The sequence below is a fragment of the Haliotis rufescens genome, unplaced genomic scaffold (assembly GCF_023055435.1).
Source record: "Haliotis rufescens isolate VD_foot unplaced genomic scaffold, xgHalRufe1.0.p SCAF_17, whole genome shotgun sequence".
Classification (NCBI taxonomy): domain Eukaryota; kingdom Metazoa; phylum Mollusca; class Gastropoda; order Lepetellida; family Haliotidae; genus Haliotis; species Haliotis rufescens.
Genome location: NW_025963857.1, coordinates 9,499,619 through 9,518,561, shown reverse-complemented (window position 1 = coordinate 9,518,561; position 18,943 = coordinate 9,499,619). Strand labels below are relative to the sequence as shown.

General features: G+C 41.7%; 1 protein-coding gene across 1 annotated transcript; it reads right to left on the bottom strand.

The window, feature by feature from the left end:
* Positions 1–1,017: 1,017 nt before the first annotated feature.
* LOC124131700 (lysosomal protective protein-like) lies at positions 1,018–18,176 on the bottom strand. Its single transcript, XM_046495194.2, has 13 exons — positions 18,021–18,176; positions 15,962–16,132; positions 14,463–14,574; positions 13,954–14,004; positions 12,406–12,492; positions 11,738–11,893; positions 10,971–11,062; positions 9,051–9,147; positions 8,290–8,460; positions 6,719–6,931; positions 5,750–5,836; positions 5,128–5,232; positions 1,018–2,362 (listed from the first exon to the last, which is right to left on the bottom strand). Exons 2-13 carry the CDS (start codon positions 16,120–16,122, stop codon positions 2,276–2,278), a joined length of 1,419 nt encoding a protein of 472 aa, XP_046351150.2. The 5' UTR covers positions 16,123–16,132; positions 18,021–18,176; the 3' UTR covers positions 1,018–2,275.
* Between the last annotated feature and the right edge of the window lie 767 nt (positions 18,177–18,943).

The window sequence follows — 18,943 nt, the reverse complement described above, 5'->3', positions numbered from 1 at the left end:
AGACACACTAGTCTGAGAGGTGTAATTCTCTCACTGTGAGCCTGATAGAGACACACTAGTCTGAGAGGTGTAATTCTCTCACTGTGAGCCTGATAGAGACACACTAGTCTAAGAGGTGTAGTTCTCTCACTGTGAGCCTGATAGAGACACACTAGTCTGAGAGGAGTAGTTCTCTCACTGTGAGCCTGATAGAGACACACTAGTTTGAGATGTGTAATTCTCTCACTGTGAGCCTGATAGAGACACACTTGTCTGAGAGGTGTAATTCTCTCACTGTGAGCCTGATAGAGACACACTAGTTTGAGATGTGTAATTCTCTCACTGTGAGCCTGATAGAGACACACTTGTCTGAGAGGTGTAATTCTCTCACTGTGAGCCTGATAGAGACACACTAGTTTGAGATGTGTAATTCTCTCACTGTGAGCCTGATAGAGACACACTAGTCTGAGAGGTGTAATTCTCTCACTGTGAGCCTGATAGAGACACACTAGTCTGAGAGGTGTAATTCTCTCACTGTGAGCCTGATAGAGACACACTTGTCTGAGAGGTGTAATTCTCTCACTGTGAGCCTGATAGAGACACACTAGTCTGAGAGGTGTAATTCTCTCACTGTGAGCCTGATAGAGACACACTAGTCTGAGAGGTGTAATTCTCTCACTGTGAGCCTGATAGACACACTAGTCTGAGAGGTGTAATTCTCTCACTGTGAGCCTGATAGAGACACACTAGTCTGAGAGGTGTAATTCTCTCACTGTGAGCCTGATAGAGACACACTAGTCTAAGAGGTGTAGTTCTCTCACTGTGAGCCTGATAGAGACACACTAGTCTGAGAGGAGTAGTTCTCTCACTGTGAGCCTGATAGAGACACACTAGTTTGAGATGTGTAATTCTCTCACTGTGAGCCTGATAGAGACACACTTGTCTGAGAGGTGTAATTCTCTCACTGTGAGCCTGATAGACACACACTAGTTTGAGATGTGTAATTCTCTCACTGAGAATAGAAACTGAAAAATGCAATTGTGAAGTAAAAGTTTATTCATAAAATAATCTTAACTTAAAATATACAAACATGAAATGTATACAAAATAGAATATTTAGCTACAAACTTATCAGGTTTAAAACATTTCAGCTATTTATTCCTGCCACCTGAGACAATATCAAGATCGATATGTTCGGGAACGTGAGGCTACGTCAAGTTTGATGTGAGGGTGCGACCTAGTTTCCGAGGTAAGTCACCACTGCCTCTGAGGAAGTAAAAACACTGTACTGTTCAGCAGTGTGGAACTATTAAAACCTTATCATCAGCCTTAACACTAAAAGCAATTGTAAAGTATCACCATCATAAATTCAAGACAGTTAATAATATATGAAGTTAAGAAATATTTTGTAAAATCTCCCCTCCAAACACCTTTGAATGTCAAAAGCAGACACCTTTTAAGAAAACTGCTATCCAAATATCGTATGCTGATCTTGTGTAAATGCATACACTGTACAAGTATATGTGAGAACATGGGCATGAAAACTAAGTTGTATCAGTGTACATATTGCACCATGAGAACTTCTGCACTGCGAATTAAACCATACAGTAAGAGAAACATATCCTCTAACACCCTTAAAACTGTGGAGATAACAAGTACATGATTCGTTTCCTTGAATCTACAGCATGAAATTTCTACATCTTGGAATGAAATAGTTATCAAAACAGTCTGACGGAATGAATTAACATTATACAATTCATCTTCAGCACACGACCAGACATTCATCCATCACACTGTGCACACATGTACATTATCACATTCCGCTGGCTAAAACTGACACACTGGATTAACAGGCTATTGCCTGCTACAGGGATCCTAAAAGTACAAATTCTCACTCTAAAATAATTGAGACATTCCTGTTAAAATGTTTCTGTAAATCATGTGTGAAGTCTTCATCACATACTATGGCATGACCAAAGTTGACGATGTTACATTGCAGAATAAAAGTTTAACCAGGAACCATAAGCCTCCAGTTATCATCCTCGATTATCCAGTGTATTATATTTCCATTCTATTATCAATACTGAAGACATTATATGATTACGGATATGAAATCAAACAGTCATGTCTCATTTCAGACATAGAAATTCTCCCATAAGTTTGTTTTGATCTGAGTTTTTCTGAAGTGAGAGGTAATTTGAATCAAAGATCTGATATTAAATGGAGATACCCTGGATAATCGGAGAATTGTCTGTACGTGAGGTGCAGCGATTTAGTGAAGGTGAAGGTTGAGAGTGTTATGCTAGAGGCTGCCCCATGATGAAGCTCTTGAACATCTCCAGACCGGGGACTGGTCTGTCTGTGGGCACCATGTGGCCAGCTCCCTGCAACACAACAGCAATACTTCAGACCTCGACATGTTGGTCGGGCAAAGAATTTTTCTGTAAGAATGTTATTTTTGGAAGATAACCACTCATACTAAATTTGCATATTGTCCAAACAACACCTTAAAGTCACATCTGCAATATGTCAGCCATAATGTAATTATTGAGTGTTATAACAATCCCTCTTTGCAGGTGGGGTGAAATGGGGTTTAACTTTTCAAGATTATTTCACTTGAATAGCGACATGCATGCACCTGCATGCTTGTACTGATCTGGACTAAAGCTGGCTTTATAGTACAGTGATCGCTCGCTATTGCGCTCTTCGATAAAGCGCTACTTCGGTTATTACGCGCGGTAACGCATGGCTCCCAAAATTTATGTACACTTTTATTACTGAGAGTTTTACACAGACATAATTGTATTGTTGTTCGTTGTTCATTTGCACATAACGCTTCTCATTGCATAATCAACCGTTTATCGCTGAATGGAGTTCTAATAATCTGTTTGAAAACATCCGCGGCAAGTCCCGGAAATACGATTGTTCAACTAGTTAACTTTTCACACTATACATCCTTTGATCTTAGAAGCGCATGCATGCAATAAAAGAGAACCACAAGGGAAGTTTATATTCTTAATTAGTGGGCAATCCAATTTAAGGCTAAACTGTCACACACATGTAGTTGCTGTCACAACACGGCGGTCATTCATTTCGTAATCGCGCTTTCGTAACATCGCCTGTTTTTCCCCGTAGTTATAACAAGCGATTTCATTGGATTAAAATTTGTTTCTAATGACGCTTTCTTGCCGAAATCTGCTACAAGTTTCGTGATTGGTCAATTTTGAGCACGTGACCTCAGGCAGCCAATCAAGCTGTGATACCAAGCTCGTGTTTGATAAATTTCAGAAGTTAGCGAAAGATTTTTTGTTAAATCGTGTTATTCTGAACGTTTTAAGCAGGAAATCACGATATATATTAAAAATATGGAACTTCGCGAATGTATCGTGCTAGGTTACGAGCTGTGACAAAGATTTTTCATGCATATATTATTGCATTAAACGTTGTGTCCGAGCCGAGAATTCAAGGCGACGAAAGCCGAGATGTCATTTGACTTACATTACACGCGATCGCACGAAACGATGGAAATAATAACTTAGATGTAAGTTTGATTACTTTTAGATATATTTTTGTTGATTTTATTTATCACTTTGTATAATATATTTAAAGATTTGCTTAAAATAGTCTTTATTTTGCTCTTTGACATGTTCGATGCGGACCCGTTGTCGAAAAGTGTGTCCGAGAATTTTATTTTCAATAACATCGCGGGAAATAGTGAATAATTTTTTAATTTATTGATAAAAAATGATAAATTAGAATGGAATACGTATTTCAGACATTGTGAAATATGACAGATTTAATAAATGAATGATATTACAGGTAGATCTAGGTCCATAAAAATATATACTATTTTGACGTGACGTGAGATAAACACATAGGCCTATTGATGATTTGAGATTTGCCGAGCGCGCTCCCCCGCCTCGGCCTCGGTTAAACGGCTCATCGTCTATAACGCCCACCAATTATTTGGACCCCATTGGTAGCGCAATAGCGAGCGATCACTGTACCAGCCCACTGAGACTACCACGCCACAGTTTAACATGGACACCCCACTCACAGTATATTCTGAAGCAGCCAGTCCTTGTTTTATCCCCTAAATGCCGAGCATCAGGCAGGGTAAGAACAAATATCATCTCTTAACGTCTTTTGGTATGACAAGGCCAGGGATCAAATCACCAACCCTCCACTCTCTCCTCCTTGCATATTTATGATGATAGGGGGATGTTTCTAGGGAGGAGCTGTGTAAGGGGACTGAGGGGCAGAGTGGTGTTATCAAGTGTGTGAACAGAAGTGGGCAAGTTGAACATTTTAGGATGTCAGTAAGGTAAGTCAGGTCATACAGGCCAGTCAGGTCAGTCACATATGGAAGATCAGTCAGGTGAGACAGTTCATGCAGGTAAGTCAGGTGAGACAGTTCATGCAGGTAAGTCAGGTGAGACAATTCATACAGGTAAGTCAGGTGAGACAATTCATACAGGTAAGTCAGGTGAGACAGTTCATGCAGGTAAGTCAGGTGAGACAGTTCATGCAGGTAAGTCAGGTGAGACAGTTCATGCAGGTAAGTCAGGTGAGACAGTTCATACAGGTAAGTCAGGTGAGACAGTTCATGCAGGTAAGTCAGGTGAGACAGTTCATGCAGGTAAGTCTGGTGAGACAGTTCATGCAGGTAAGTCAGGTGAGACAGTTCATGCAGGCAAGTCAGGTGAGACAGTTCATGCAGGTAAGTCAGGTGAGACAGTTCATGCAGGCAAGTCAGGTGAGACAGTTCATGCAGGTAAGTCAGATGAGACAGTTCATGCAGGTAAGTCAGATGAATCAGCTTATACAGGTGAATCAGCTTATACAAGTGAATCAGCTTATACAGGTGAATCAGGAGAATCAGATTATACAGGTAAGTCAGGAGTATCAGATTATACAGGTGAATCAGCTTATACAGGTGAATTAGGAGAATCAGATTATACAGGTAAATCAGGTGAATCAGATTATACAGGTGTCAGGTGAATCAGATTATACAGGTGAATCAGTAGCCAGTTTTAGTTTTTACAATGTATAAACAGAAAAGAGATATTCAGAGGATTCATCCCCAGTGTTGAGTACATTTCTCCACACTGCCCCAGTAACCATAGCAACAATCATGACGACATCTTACCCTGACAGTGACCAGGGAGAGATTGCTGTACTCCTTCACAAATCCTGCCACCTGCTTCGTGCCGTCCTCCGCCTTGTAGAACCACTCCTTCCTGGGGGACGTGGCCTGAAACAGGATACAACGCATCACACAGAGAAGACCAGTGGTACATGTCTGGCAAATAGTGACACTCACCCACCTGCTTCTAGATCAATATGTTCAGTTCCACAGGGGACAAGTGTAGCCATATAAGGTTCAACATCAATATTTTCATACTGAAAACCCAGACGAATACAGTCAATACCTTGAACTGAGCAAGTGAGTGTTTGTTTGTTTTGTTTTAGTTAGTTTGTTGTTTAATGTCGCACTCAGCAATATTCCAGCTATTTGATGACAGTCAGTACATAATCGAGTCTGGACCAGACAATCCAGTGATTGACATCATGAGCATCTATCCATGTAATTGGGATACAATGACATGCATCAACCGAGTCAGCGAGTCTGACCACCCTTTCCCGTTAGTCGCCTCTTTCGACATACATAGTCTCCTTTTACGGAGCTGAAGACCTATTCTACCCTGGATCTTCACGGGTCTTAGGATCAGACAGGCCATCAGAACCACAACATAGTCCAGTATTCTCACCGGAATGCCAAGAGCGTCCACGAACCATTCGTCACCGAGGAAATTGCAAGCCATGTCGATATCGCCATTGTACACCAGCACTCGCTTCTGAAAAACAGATCCAGTCATGATATAATGTTCCATGGCACCCAGTGTAACAATTTTAGAAAGTCAGAATTTTCATGTTCTCCCAGAGAAAAATGGAAAGAATATTTCTTGAAATGGGGACTGGCACTAGAAACCCAGTTCTGTCAAGTTTCGCCTTGTAAAAGTTGAATAGTGAGTGAGGGAATGTTACACAGGGGGATGCTCAAGCGTTTTTATTACCCTGGCCACTGGATCCATCCACACAATAATTCTCAGCTCACTGGGGAGTATACGACCCAAGCTGCCCGTTAGGTGCTAGATGGTTAACAACCACATTGCCATCCCATCCTACCTGGTACCCATTCACTACTGGGTGAACAGAGGCACATTTCGAACAAAGTCACTTGCCTAAGGAGACGCCACATGTGTTTCAGTGTAGGGCATGACCGAAGCCCTAGAAACTCAGAGGAAACTGACGGAATGTGGTAACCCGTCCAAAGACTCCGCGACTGATGTTGCATAACTTCACCTGATTTGTGACCTGTGCACCGCTCACAGGATCACGTGCCAACACTGGAGTGAGTGAGTGAGTGAGTGAGTGAGTATGGTTTTTACGCCGCTTTTAGCAATATTCCAGCAATATCACAGCGGGGGACACCAGAAATGGGCTTCACACACATTGTAGCCATGTCGGGATTCGAACCCGGGTCTTCGGCGTGACGAGCGAACGCTTAAACCACTAGGCTACCCGACCGCCTGCCAACACTGGAGGCCTCACCTAGATCTCCATAGGTGAGGCAGTGAAAATAGGAACTTGACATCAACATTGTTCCATCGTAACTTGCACAGAAACTGTGTGAGCCAACATTGTTAGGCAGTAACGAGTGATGAGCTACAACTTACCCCTGCAGCAAGAACTTTCTTGTACTGAGCAGAAACGTCGCTGTAGATTCTGACGTATTTGCTGCCGACGTCACCGCTACATGTCTCCCACTTCTGCACCACGCTGGGGATATGGAGGGCTGTCCTCACCTCCTCCGAGTTGAGATACATGGCCACGTTCCTGGCATCGATGCATGGTGGGTCCAATTTCAGATTAGTGGCATCCTTCATCACCTGTAACGGCAATATCTACTGCATCAGCAACACCGTTGTAGCAACATTTTACAACACTGTATACTACTCAAAAGAAGTTAAGAACCACTCGATTCTTTCATATATCAATTGTTAACTGTCGTGGCATGCAATGTATACCACTCAAAAGAAGTTAAGGACCACTCGATTCTTTCATATATCTATTGTTAACTGTCGTGCCATGCAATGTATACCACTCAAAAGAAGTTAAGGACCACTCGATTCTTTCATACAACTATTGTTAACCTGTCATGCCATGCAATGTATACCACTCAAAAGAAGTTAAGGACCACTCGATTCTTTCATATATCTATTGTTAACCTGTCTTGCCATGCAATGTTTACCACTCAAAAGAAGTTAAGGACCACTCGATTCTTTCATACAACTATTGTTAACCTGTCATGCCATGCGATGTATACCACTCAAAAGAAGTTAAGGACCACTCGATTCTTTCATATATCTATTGTTAACCTGTCTTGCCATGCAATGTATACCACTCAAAAGAAGTTAAGGACCACTCGATTCTTTCATACAACTATTGTTAACCTGTCATGCCATGCGATGTATACCACTCAAAAGAAGTTAAGGACCACTCGATTCTTTCATATATCTATTGTTAACCTGTCGTGCCATGCAATGTATACCACTCAAAAGAAGTTAAGGACCACTCGATTCTTACATCTATTGTTAGCCTGTCGTGCCATGCAAGCATTACAGTGAAGTTTAGACTCAAATAGTAACTATTATGCCCAAACTGTAATGGTTGACTCCTCTGGTATTGCATCATCAGGTCATGTGTTATTACAAAACTCATTATCATGATTATAATGATTGTTATTTGGTTTCACAATGAGATATACTTCCTGGTGACCTTGCAAAAATAATCGACTATACTAAAAACAAAATTCCAGCTAGCTTTTGAAACTCCAAAAATTACCAATCCCCCCTAATTTTTGTCAGTCCAACAAACTCAACAAATAAAAAATCGTATGAAAATTACCTGGTTTTAATTCATTCAAAAAAAATATTATTTAATAGGTACCCTTTATTTGCCTGTCACAAGAATTATTGTTCCTAATAAGCCTAATTTTAATGGTAAAGAAATGGTAATTACATGTAAACAGGAAGACTGTGAAAATATTACTGGGTCAATAGTCATTGCCATTGATGGATGGAAACTTTGTTCTAGGACAATTCCACACCAGGATCGAAGAATAACAAGAAATGCATAGTGTCAGATAGGATAAGTTTAAAAAATATATCCATACAACGGTTAGTTTTAGTTTAGTTGGAGTCAGGTAATACTGGTTCTTTTAATCAGTTTATCTCAATAAGGTTACCTTTCTATCTTTCCTGACGATGTCCAAAAATCCAAACGGATAACCAAAGTTAGATGACTCTGTGATGTTTGAGTTGGGTCTCTCCCTTGACATGACGCCTCCGGCACATTCCCCGTAGAGGTTGTAGATGTTGAGGCCCCCGGCATACACCACACTGGACGCTGCAGTCACCTGCAACACAGTACAGTACAGTTAGTGGAGGAAGACGTGGCCATGTAGTCGGGGTGTCAGAATGTATTTAGGTGAGTGAGTGAGTGAGTGATTTTTAGAGAGAGAGTGAGTGAGTGAGTGAGGAGTGGGTGAGTGAGTGATTTTTAGAGAGAGAGAGAGTGTGAGTGTGAGTGAGTGAGTATGAGTGAGTGAGTGAGTGAGAGTGATTTTTAGAGAGAGAGAGTGTGAGTGTGAGTGAGTGAGTGAGTGTGTGAGTGAGTATGAGTGAGTGAGGAGTGGGTGGGTGGGTGGGTGAGTGAGTGAGTGAGTGAGTGATTTTTAGAGAGAGAGAGAGAGTGAGTGAGTGATTTTTAGAGTGAGAGTGATTTTTGAGAGAGAGAGTGATTTTTTTAGAGTGATTTTTAGAGAGAGTGAGTGAGTGAGTGAGTGAGTTAGTGAGTGAGTTACCCCACTGCCCCTGTGACGTCACAGCAGCCAGACCACTATTTCCTCATTAATCTGCTGTTCTAGTCAAGCATGCTACTGAGACCTATTGTTTCAAGGAAGCTCCACAAGGGGGAACAGACTAGTAGTGATGTAGTCGGACCTACCACTTTCTGACACTGAGGGTCTTGCATCCTGTCCGTGAAGAAACACCTCTCAGTACTATTGGTCTGGCAACAAAACTTCTGAAGGTCCTTGAACATACTGAAACAAAACATCATTTACATCATTAGCTCAGCACATGTTCATGTCATCAGTAAGGCACAGGGCCCCAACCAAAGGATACACGATCTCAACAAGGAGATATGGGATTTCACCAAAGGATACACGATCTCAACAAGGAGATATGGGATTTCACCAAAGGATACACGATCTCATCAAGGAGATATGGGATTTCATCAAAGGATACACGATCTCAACAAGGAGATATGGGATTTCATCAAAGGATACATGATCTCAACAAGGAGATATGGGATTTCATCAAAGGATACATGATCTCAACAATGAGATATGGGATTTCATCAAATGATACATGATCTCAACAATGAGATACGGGATTTCATCAAAGGATACATGATCTCAACAATGAAATATGGGATTTCATCAAAGGATACATGATCTCAACAATGAGATATGGGATTTCACCAAAGGATACATGATCTCAACAATGAGATATGGGATTTCATTAAAGGATACATGATCTCAACAATGAGATATGGGATTTCACCAAAGGATACATGATCTCAACAATGAGATATGGGATTTCATCAAACGATACACGATCTCAACAAGGAGATATGGGATTTCATCAAACGATACACGATCTCAACAATGAGATATGGGATTTCATCAAACGATACACGATCTCAACAATGAGATATGGGATTTCATCAAAGGATACATGATCTCAACAATGAGATATGGGATTTCATCAAAGGATACATGATCTCAACAAGGAGATATTTGATTTCATCAAAGGATACATGATCTTAACAAGGAGATATGGGATTTCATCAAAGGATACATGATCTCGACAAGGAGATATGGGATTTCACCAAAGGATACATGATCTCAACAATGAGATATGGGATTTCATCAAAGGATACATGATCTCAACAATGAGATATGGGATTTCATCAAAGGATACATGATCTCAACAAGGAGATATGGGATTTCATCAAAGGATACATGATCTCAACAATGAGATACGGGATTTCATCAAAGGATATATGATCTCAACAATGAGATATGGGATTTCATCAAAGGATACATGATCTCAACAATGAGATATGGGATTTCATCAAAGGATACATGATTTCAACAATGAGACATGGGACCTCAATCAAAACGATATGTGATCTCAACAATGAGACATGAGGTAACAGTGATCTCAGCCAAAAATTAATGGTGATCTCAGCATGGGGATACAGGGTCTCATTCAAAGGATATGCCTATTTCAGCAAGGACATATGGGATTTTAGCCAGGGGGTATGGTAATAGCCATCAGATCACAGTGACCTCATCCTCAGTTACAGGTTACAGAATCTCATCCAAGGGGTGCAGTGTCCTCTACTATAGGACAGATTGTAAGTGGGTGACGGGATAATTTGACAAAATTAATAACAAGTTTCAACTGCAAATATGTTTATCAGGAAATAGCTTGAGATGAGGTGAGGAGAAATGGGGTTTAACGTCACGTCCAAGATTATTGCACTTATATAGCGACATGCTCTGTGTGTTCGTGTGTGTGTGTGGGGGGACTAATGCTGATTTATAGTGCTAGCCCACTGAGACACCATGCCGTGTAAGATGAATACCCGTCTCACACACAGTATACCGACTCCGAGCCAAGCAGTCCTTGTTTTAGCCCCTTAATGCCAAGTGCCAGACAGGGTACCATATATTTTAACGTCTATTGGTATGACGCGACCAGGGTTCGAAAACATCAGTTCATGTGGTGACAACAGAGGTTTTGAGTGAAGTGACAAGGATATGCCCAATCAATGAGAGATAATGCTATACCATACCTGTCTCCAATCAGTCCGTGGTAGTATGCAAAGTACAGGAGGGAGTTGTCATTAAATTTGTCATTGGAGAGTCCGTTACCAATGCCCATGCCCTGAAACACAACCCAAAGTATGCTGAGCCTCAATGTGAGTGTCAACCCTAGCCTACACTTCCATCTCTCCTGTCTTGGGTTCTGGTCATTTTCACTGATCTCAACAATGACGCCATCATATGCAGTTAGTTTGATGTTTGGCTCTTGTTAGTTTCTTGTTTAACGCCGCACTCAGCAATGTTCCAGTTTTATGAAGGCGGTCTGTAAATAACTGAGTCCAGACCAGACAATCCTGTGATTGACACCATTGGCATCAATCCACGCAATTGGGATTCAATGACATGCAGCAACCATGTCCGTGAGCCTAACGACCTGATGCCGTCAGTCGCCTCTTACGACAAGCATCAGTTGCTGAAGATCAAAAACATGTCTGCTCTTTACGGGTCTGTGCCGTAAGTGACCGTCACAACTGAATTATAGACTTGTGAAAAGAGGGACCAAACCTGACATGGCCACTAAGAGAAACACTTAGTCTCGTGCTATATTACATTGTTTATTCAAACCATTTTTAAGTGATTTTTGTCCTTGTTGCCACTCATAGTAGTAAACTCACGTATATCCAGACAAATATGTACCATCATGTATTCTTGAAAGAGGGGGAAGCTCATACTTTTCTCATTTTATGAGCGCATATTAATTTCAAGAACGAATTGAAAGAATTGTTAAGCATTTTACCTTGAAATTGATGTCCTTGTCTTCTACAACAAGCGAGCTGAGGGTTGGCACGTAGACCCCCCCATAGCTCTCTCCCGTGATGAAGAAGTCATGCTTGGAGTAGTTCTGGTACTTGGAGAAGAAGTCCTTGAGGGCCAGGTAGTTGTCCTGGGCAACCTGAAATCAGTCACGCATGTACTGCCTTGTACCACACAAATACTGGATCCTACTTATCAGGGTTTTTACATGATGCACAAGTGTAGACAAAATGGACGCGGGGAAAAAATATGCAAGGGATGCACAATATTAAATATTCATTGTACCTACAGCCTATAAAGAGCAGTTATGGGCGTCTGTCATTTCATCCATCAATCATGACCACTGTCCACATGATCATCGATTCATTCCAGGCTCTAAGTAATGATCTAAACATACAATCACTACACCATTTCATTACTTTACAGGAAATTAAAAATTACCTTAAAATTAATTATTCAGGGTCCCCTGGACCCTCACCTTTGTAGGTCAAGGTAAAACCCTGTTACAAATATGTCCTGCAATTGCAGAGGGTGATATTCCTGGAGATTTTTCTATGATATTCTGGCGTGTGTTGGTGTGGCCCTGTCTTTGTGGGGTTGAAGAGCAGTTGTACATCGCCCTATTTTGGATTGGTTGAAGAACATACTCACCTCGTTATCATCTGTAGTGTAATTCTTGTCATCTGAGTAGGAGAACCCCACACCTGCAGGTGCCTCAAGGTACAACATGTTGGCCGCCTGCAATACCAAACTCAGCATCAAAAACAATATCAGATAAATACTTAAACTGATGTAGGTGATGAGACTGGGTCGTGAGGCCCAAATGACAAGCACTAGCAATACTACAAGTAATGTAATACAGCTTAAGAAGACAGGATCTAGACAAGGGGCTAATGTTAGCAAATCAGGGATTGACACTGACAGCTTCATTCCAGGACAGACTGAACATTTGTTTTCAAACGCCAATAGCACATGTTCATGGTAATGTAAATTGGTTTCTTAATACAAATGCAGGCATGAGAAAGGATATTTTCGTTTTCAGCTGAAATTTCTTTGCAATGGAGTGTGGTCAATAATTAGGGGGTGTGTATAGGGGAAGCCATCAGATTTTAACAAATTTGTGCTCACTAAAATTCGCGGAAGATTCTTGTCCCTGCAAATGTGACAAGACCTGGACTTGTTGAAACTGTATTAAATGATCATATTGACTGAACAATTCAATCGGACACACCTCTGGCTCAGTATTACAGCTTGTGCCTCACTCAGCAATATTCCAGCCAGATGACAGCGTGCTGTGAATAACCCCATCTAGTCCAGAATAATCAGTGATTGATACCATGATCAATAATGCCAAGCCATCAGGGTATTATGACAATAACTAATGAAGCCCATCAATCCAAAAAACTGATCCCCTTCGTCATGTTTGTTTTGTTTTTCGTTATTGTTTAACACTTCACTCTTCTTTGAGAGGCATTTAGAAGTTGGAGTACTAAGTAAGGATAAGATATATGGATGACTAACTTCTTTATTACAGTTAGGAGCAACGTTTCGGTGTAGGTTCTATCACTTGCTTGATAACGGTGTTAGAACCTACACTGAAATGTCGCTCCTAATTGTAATAAAGAAGTTGTTCATCCACATATTTTATCCTTACTTAACACTTCACTCAGCAATATTTCAGCTATATGATGATGATCTGTAAATAATTGAGTCTGGACTAGACAATCCAATCATCATGAGTATGGATTGACGCAATTGGGATACGACATGCATCAACCAAGTCATCGAGTCTGACCACCCGATCCTGTTAGTAGCCTCTTACATAAAGCATAGTCGCAATCGACAATCATAGGTTAATTGAGACCAACGCGGAGGGCGCAAATAGTCAGGATTACAAAACAGGAGTGAGTGAGTATGGTTTTACGGTGCTTTTAGCAATATTCGAGCAATATCACGGCAGGGGAAACCAAAAATGGGCTTCACACATTGTACCCATGTCGGGAATCGAACCATGTCGGCAATCGGTGTGACGAGCGAACGCTTTAACCACTAGGCTACCCGACTGCCCCTACAAAACAGGAAGTACTGATGACACTACACAGTGATACAGTATTAAAGTACAGGATGTTCTTATGACACAGTATTACGTTACACAGTGCTACACTGTGTACTTGGGTCTGGTACTTATCAACGTCTTACCAAGGACCAGCTGGTGTTGCTGTAGGTCACCGTCTTCCCATCAGGCATCACCTACAAAAGTCAAATGTTTCCGAAAATACTTGTATGTCCTTCTGAGTGAATATATTTTGTATCTAAATGAATGCAGGTACTCTTTCCAAATTTGAACAAAAAACTGTCCAGATAATGTCATCATGGTCATAATGAGGAGTTAACAAAAACACACTGTTAAGCTTAACAGGTCCAAGAAGGAAAAAGGCCCTGCATTGAATGCATTTTGTTAAAAAAATGTGGAAATTATGAAAATAATAACTTTTAACATTGTTCGAAAAAAATTGGATACAATTTGGATCACATCCCTCTAAGCCCCACCTCAACATTCATCTTGGTGCAGAGAAATCCTAGCTACATCTTCATACTCATTCTAATATAATAATAAAATAGTGAGCACAGAAAATCGACGAGGCAGTTTATCTTACGCATGATTGTAATCAATCACAATTCTTCTTCATCCCTGCATCAGCACTTACCCTGAAAGGCCCATTTTCTGTGAGAAGACCCAGGTCTGAACTGCAGCCCGGCCCGCCATTGAGCCACAGCACAACTGGATCAGTAGCAGGGTTGTTCATGGACTCCACAAACCTGCAACAACACGACACCATTACATGGCTGGGACACTGCAGGGTACACATGGACCGTACAGGTCAGGTCATGAGCCCTGGTATACTTCCACACATGGACCGTACAGATCAGGTCATGAGCCCTGGTATACTTCCACACATGGACCGTACAGATCAGGTCATGAGCCCTGGTATACTTCCACACATGGACCGTACAGGTCAGGTCATGAGCCCTGGTATACTTCCACACATGGACCGTACAGGTCAGGTCATGAGCCCTGGTATACTTCCACACATGGACCGTACAGGTCAGGTCATGAGCCCTGGTATACTTCCACACATGGACCGTACAGGTCAGGTCATGAGCCCTGGTATACTTCCACACATGGACCGTACAGATCATGTGATAACACATGGCTGGCACCTCATGGCTGGTGCCCTGGTGATAACACATGGCTGGCACCTCATGGCTGGTACCCAGGTGATAACACATGGCTGGCAACTCATGGCTGGTACCCTGGTGATAACACATGGCTGGCAACTCATGGCAGGTGCCCTGGTGATAACACATGGCTGGCACCTCATGGCAGGTGCCCTGGTGATAACACATGGCTGGTGCCCTGGTGATAACACATGGCTGGCACCTCATGGCTGGTACCCTGGTGATAACACATGGCTGGCACCTCATGGCTGGTACCCTGGTGATAACACATGGCTGGCACCTCATGGCTGGTGCCCTGGTGATAACACATGGCTGGCACCTCATGGCTGGTACCCAGGTGATAACACATGGCTGGCACCTCATGGCTGGTACCCTGGTGATAACACATGGCTGGCACCTCATGGCAGGTGCCCTGGTGATAACACATGGCTGGCACCTCATGGCAGGTGCCCTGGTGATAACACATGGCTGGTGCCCTGGTGATAACACATGGCTGGCACCTCATGGCAGGTGCCCTGGTGATAACACATGGCTGGCACCTCATGGCTGGTGCCCTGGTGATAACACATGACTGGCACCTCATGGCAGGTGTCCTGGTGATAACACATGGCTGGCACCTCATGGCAGGTGCCCTGGTGATAACACATGGCTGGCACCTCATGGCAGGTGCCCTGGTGATAACACATGACTGGCACCTCATGGCTGGTGCCCTGGTGATAACACATGACTGGCACCTCATGGCAGGTGCCCTGGTGAAAACACATGTCTGGTACAAGACTGACTATATATATGGAAGTACACAGGCACACAACACACACACAAGATATTGTTCATATTACAAGATCATGAAGATAGGACATACTTCTTTACACACATTAAAATTTGGATCGTGTCGACACCCACATTAATACAATGGTAAAATGTTGAATTAAAGTTTCAAATTTAAACAAAATTGAATCATTCTCACCAGTAGTGAAGTTTCTTTGTGCCGGATGCTTTAAGGTATCCTGAGAACTGTTGGAACGATGGCTGCTTTCTCAAACCAGGCATCATTTTTATTTCATCTTCCGGAACCATAGCGCAGCACAATGTTGCCATGGCAACCAGTGCTAGTAAGCTAAGAGCCATCTTAGGAAGTCTAAAATTCAGATAGAGATGAAAAGTATCAATCAAAACTATTAGTATAATTTTCATTTCAAACTAACTAAAGCTATACTTTATGGATGTCAAAGAGTAGACAGACAGGAAACAGTGAGTGAGTGAGTGAGTGAGTGAGTGAGTGAGTGAGTGAGTGAGTGAGTGAGTGAGTGAGTGAGTGAGTGAGTGAGTGAGTGAGTGAGTATGGTTTTACGCCACTTTTAGCAATATTCCAGCAATATCAAGGAGGGGGACACAGGAAAATTGGCTTCACACATTGTACCCATGTCTGGAATCGAACCCGGGTCTTCAGTGTGACAAGCGAACGCTTCAACCACTAGGCTACCCGACCACCCCACAGGACACATGAAGCTTCAAATCAGGAGTAACATTTGAGGGAAATTATTCTCAACTTATTCTCAATGCTACAATCTTGCTACAGAAAATGTAAACATATGCAGCTCTAAATGTTCAATAAGGAACCAGATTAAAGTATTTATGTCAATCGCTCAAGGGAGCTTGTCGGCAGTGTTCATTACCATCCCATATGATTCAATATCCGCCATGAGGAGGAGGTAGATTTATGTGGCTGAGCCCCCAGCCGAACATGTTTGAAACACAAAACTGTTGATTTTAATTATATATTCTTTTCAAGATCTTGTAAATTATGGTCTGCAGATATGTAAAACAAGCAAGATAAAATGTGGCCATTTAGTTATTTATATATTCCTTTATGCAAGGGATTTGTCGGAAGTGACAATATCAACTTGATCATGTTGATAACTTGCACTACATACAAGTTTTTTTAATATTTTTAAAAAATTGATCAATCCAAGAAACACTATGTGCCAGGTCAGCACATTGGTGGTGTTTGTGCCCGGGGCACCTCACCTTACCCTAGCTAAGTTAAAGGTGTGGCCTTCTCTTTTGTCTTTATAACAAAGCTATATAGCCAATGGCAGCTGACACAGGTTAAGTCATATAATATAAAAAAACAGTACAGGGTGGTTGCCAGTACATATAAAATACAAAGTATACATAAGGATTTAAGAAACACCACTCTCATCAGGGCTTTAGAATGTTGTAATTACTGGCAACATATACATGTCATGGCTACATTGTAATTAATTTTTGAATTGAATGTTCATTCAGACAAAGACTGTGGACACAATCCCATAATTAATCCATCTGATCATTGTTCGTAATTTAAAAATGACCCAAGGCTGAATCTTGCTCAATTGGGTCATACTGGCAGCAGTTCTTTTACATTCATTCTAGATTAGAAAAGAAAAGAGTAGATCAATTATACCAGAAAATGTCCACAGTGAATGTTGTCAACGAGCTGGGAATGTAGACCTACAAATTCTCCACTGCTATGAATTTGTATGGCTTACAAATTCACCTGCAGGCGATTACAAGGAACATGGTATTTCAGTCGTAGGGAACACTACACCCCATACTTCCTCCCCACGAGACTGCAGATTCTCGCGATGTGGGCACCGTTCCACGAGAGATCGTAGCCTTCAGACGATATATATTATAGTTACTCCAATATACAACACTGACTTCCGACAATCGTTGCGCTAATATCGCTTTATGCAACGGGCACCTGTGGCCAATACGATATCGTGGCCATATTAAGTCTATATATGCCTACAGAACAGTGAGCCTCTAAGGTACTGACATTTCTTTTAACAAATCCACGGTTGGGCTTATTGAAGTTACTGACTTCTGGAAAACGAAACTGCAAGAGACAGTGATTCATCATAGTCATTTTACCTTACAATGATGATTACCATTACATACAAATGTCCGAGTCCTAACTAACATCGACGGTTGTCCTACCGAGTGTTCCTACTTCAACCGATTATCAACTGGAGATAACCTACCTCTTGTGAGCAGATAGGCGTGAGAATTCCTTCTGTGCGACCTCAATTGTCCAGATCCTGGTTGTGTGTTCGCACAATCTCACTTTAAGTAACTAGTCTATCAAACCAATCACGTGCCCATAAAAGAATCACATGACGAAAATCACGTGCCGGGGTAAAAAAGGAAATATCACGTGATTAGGGAAGTGGCGCAGAGAGTGAACTAGTTCCCGACTCTCTATGCGTGTCGTCAACTTGTTTTATGAAGAGACGGAGCCCAGCTTTATTCGGTGCGAGCCGAGTATTGACTGAGTTCCTGTCTACCTTAACTAGTAGTCTAAAAGCACTAAGCCTGCGGCGCGTATCAACAGTGGAACCAATGTATTATCGAGTGGTTTCACTGATGGTTGGCGCAGCAAGCTCAAGTGTGTCTGATTTTTCTGGTTAGGTAGAAAGGAGCCCAGTCTAAGTAGGGACACTCGTTATCTGAATTTAACCAGAAACCCGAGTGGTCAAAGCCGGTCTGTTATTATTCCCCATCATGTGATGGAGCAAAGATTAAACTTTGCCTTGTCACGATGAATCTACACTTTCATGTCGACACTGTAGATACTATTTAAAAGAAACAATAAAAAGTCAACCGAGGTTACCACTTTTCTCGCAGCCAGGGTTGACAATATTCGACCTTAGTTAACCAGCGGGGAACTTAGGACAGTAACAAAAAACATCCCGCATATATAATGTAGCCTTGATAACAGATCTGGAGATCATATATCGGTATATGGTCTCTGGTTATAATAATATGGCCGCCAGGATAAGGGGCAACACAACAGCAACTGCTATAAGTTACACACAACTACGTGAAGTTTACAAGTGTTTCATTGCTAGTGTCAATAATATCCATGTACATTTATAATAATATCAATAATGTACATCTTTTGTCA

Coding starts and splice junctions, on each gene's coding strand:
- LOC124131700 (XM_046495194.2), bottom strand. CDS start 16,122: ATGGCTCTTAGCTTACTAGCACTGGTTGCCATGGCAACATTGTGCTGC. Junction 14,005..14,462: donor CAGAAAATGGGCCTTTCAGG/GTAAGTGCTGAT, acceptor TGACTTTTGTAG/GTGATGCCTGATGGGAAGAC. Junction 11,894..12,405: donor ACACTACAGATGATAACGAG/GTGAGTATGTTC, acceptor GACTGATTTCAG/GTTGCCCAGGACAACTACCT.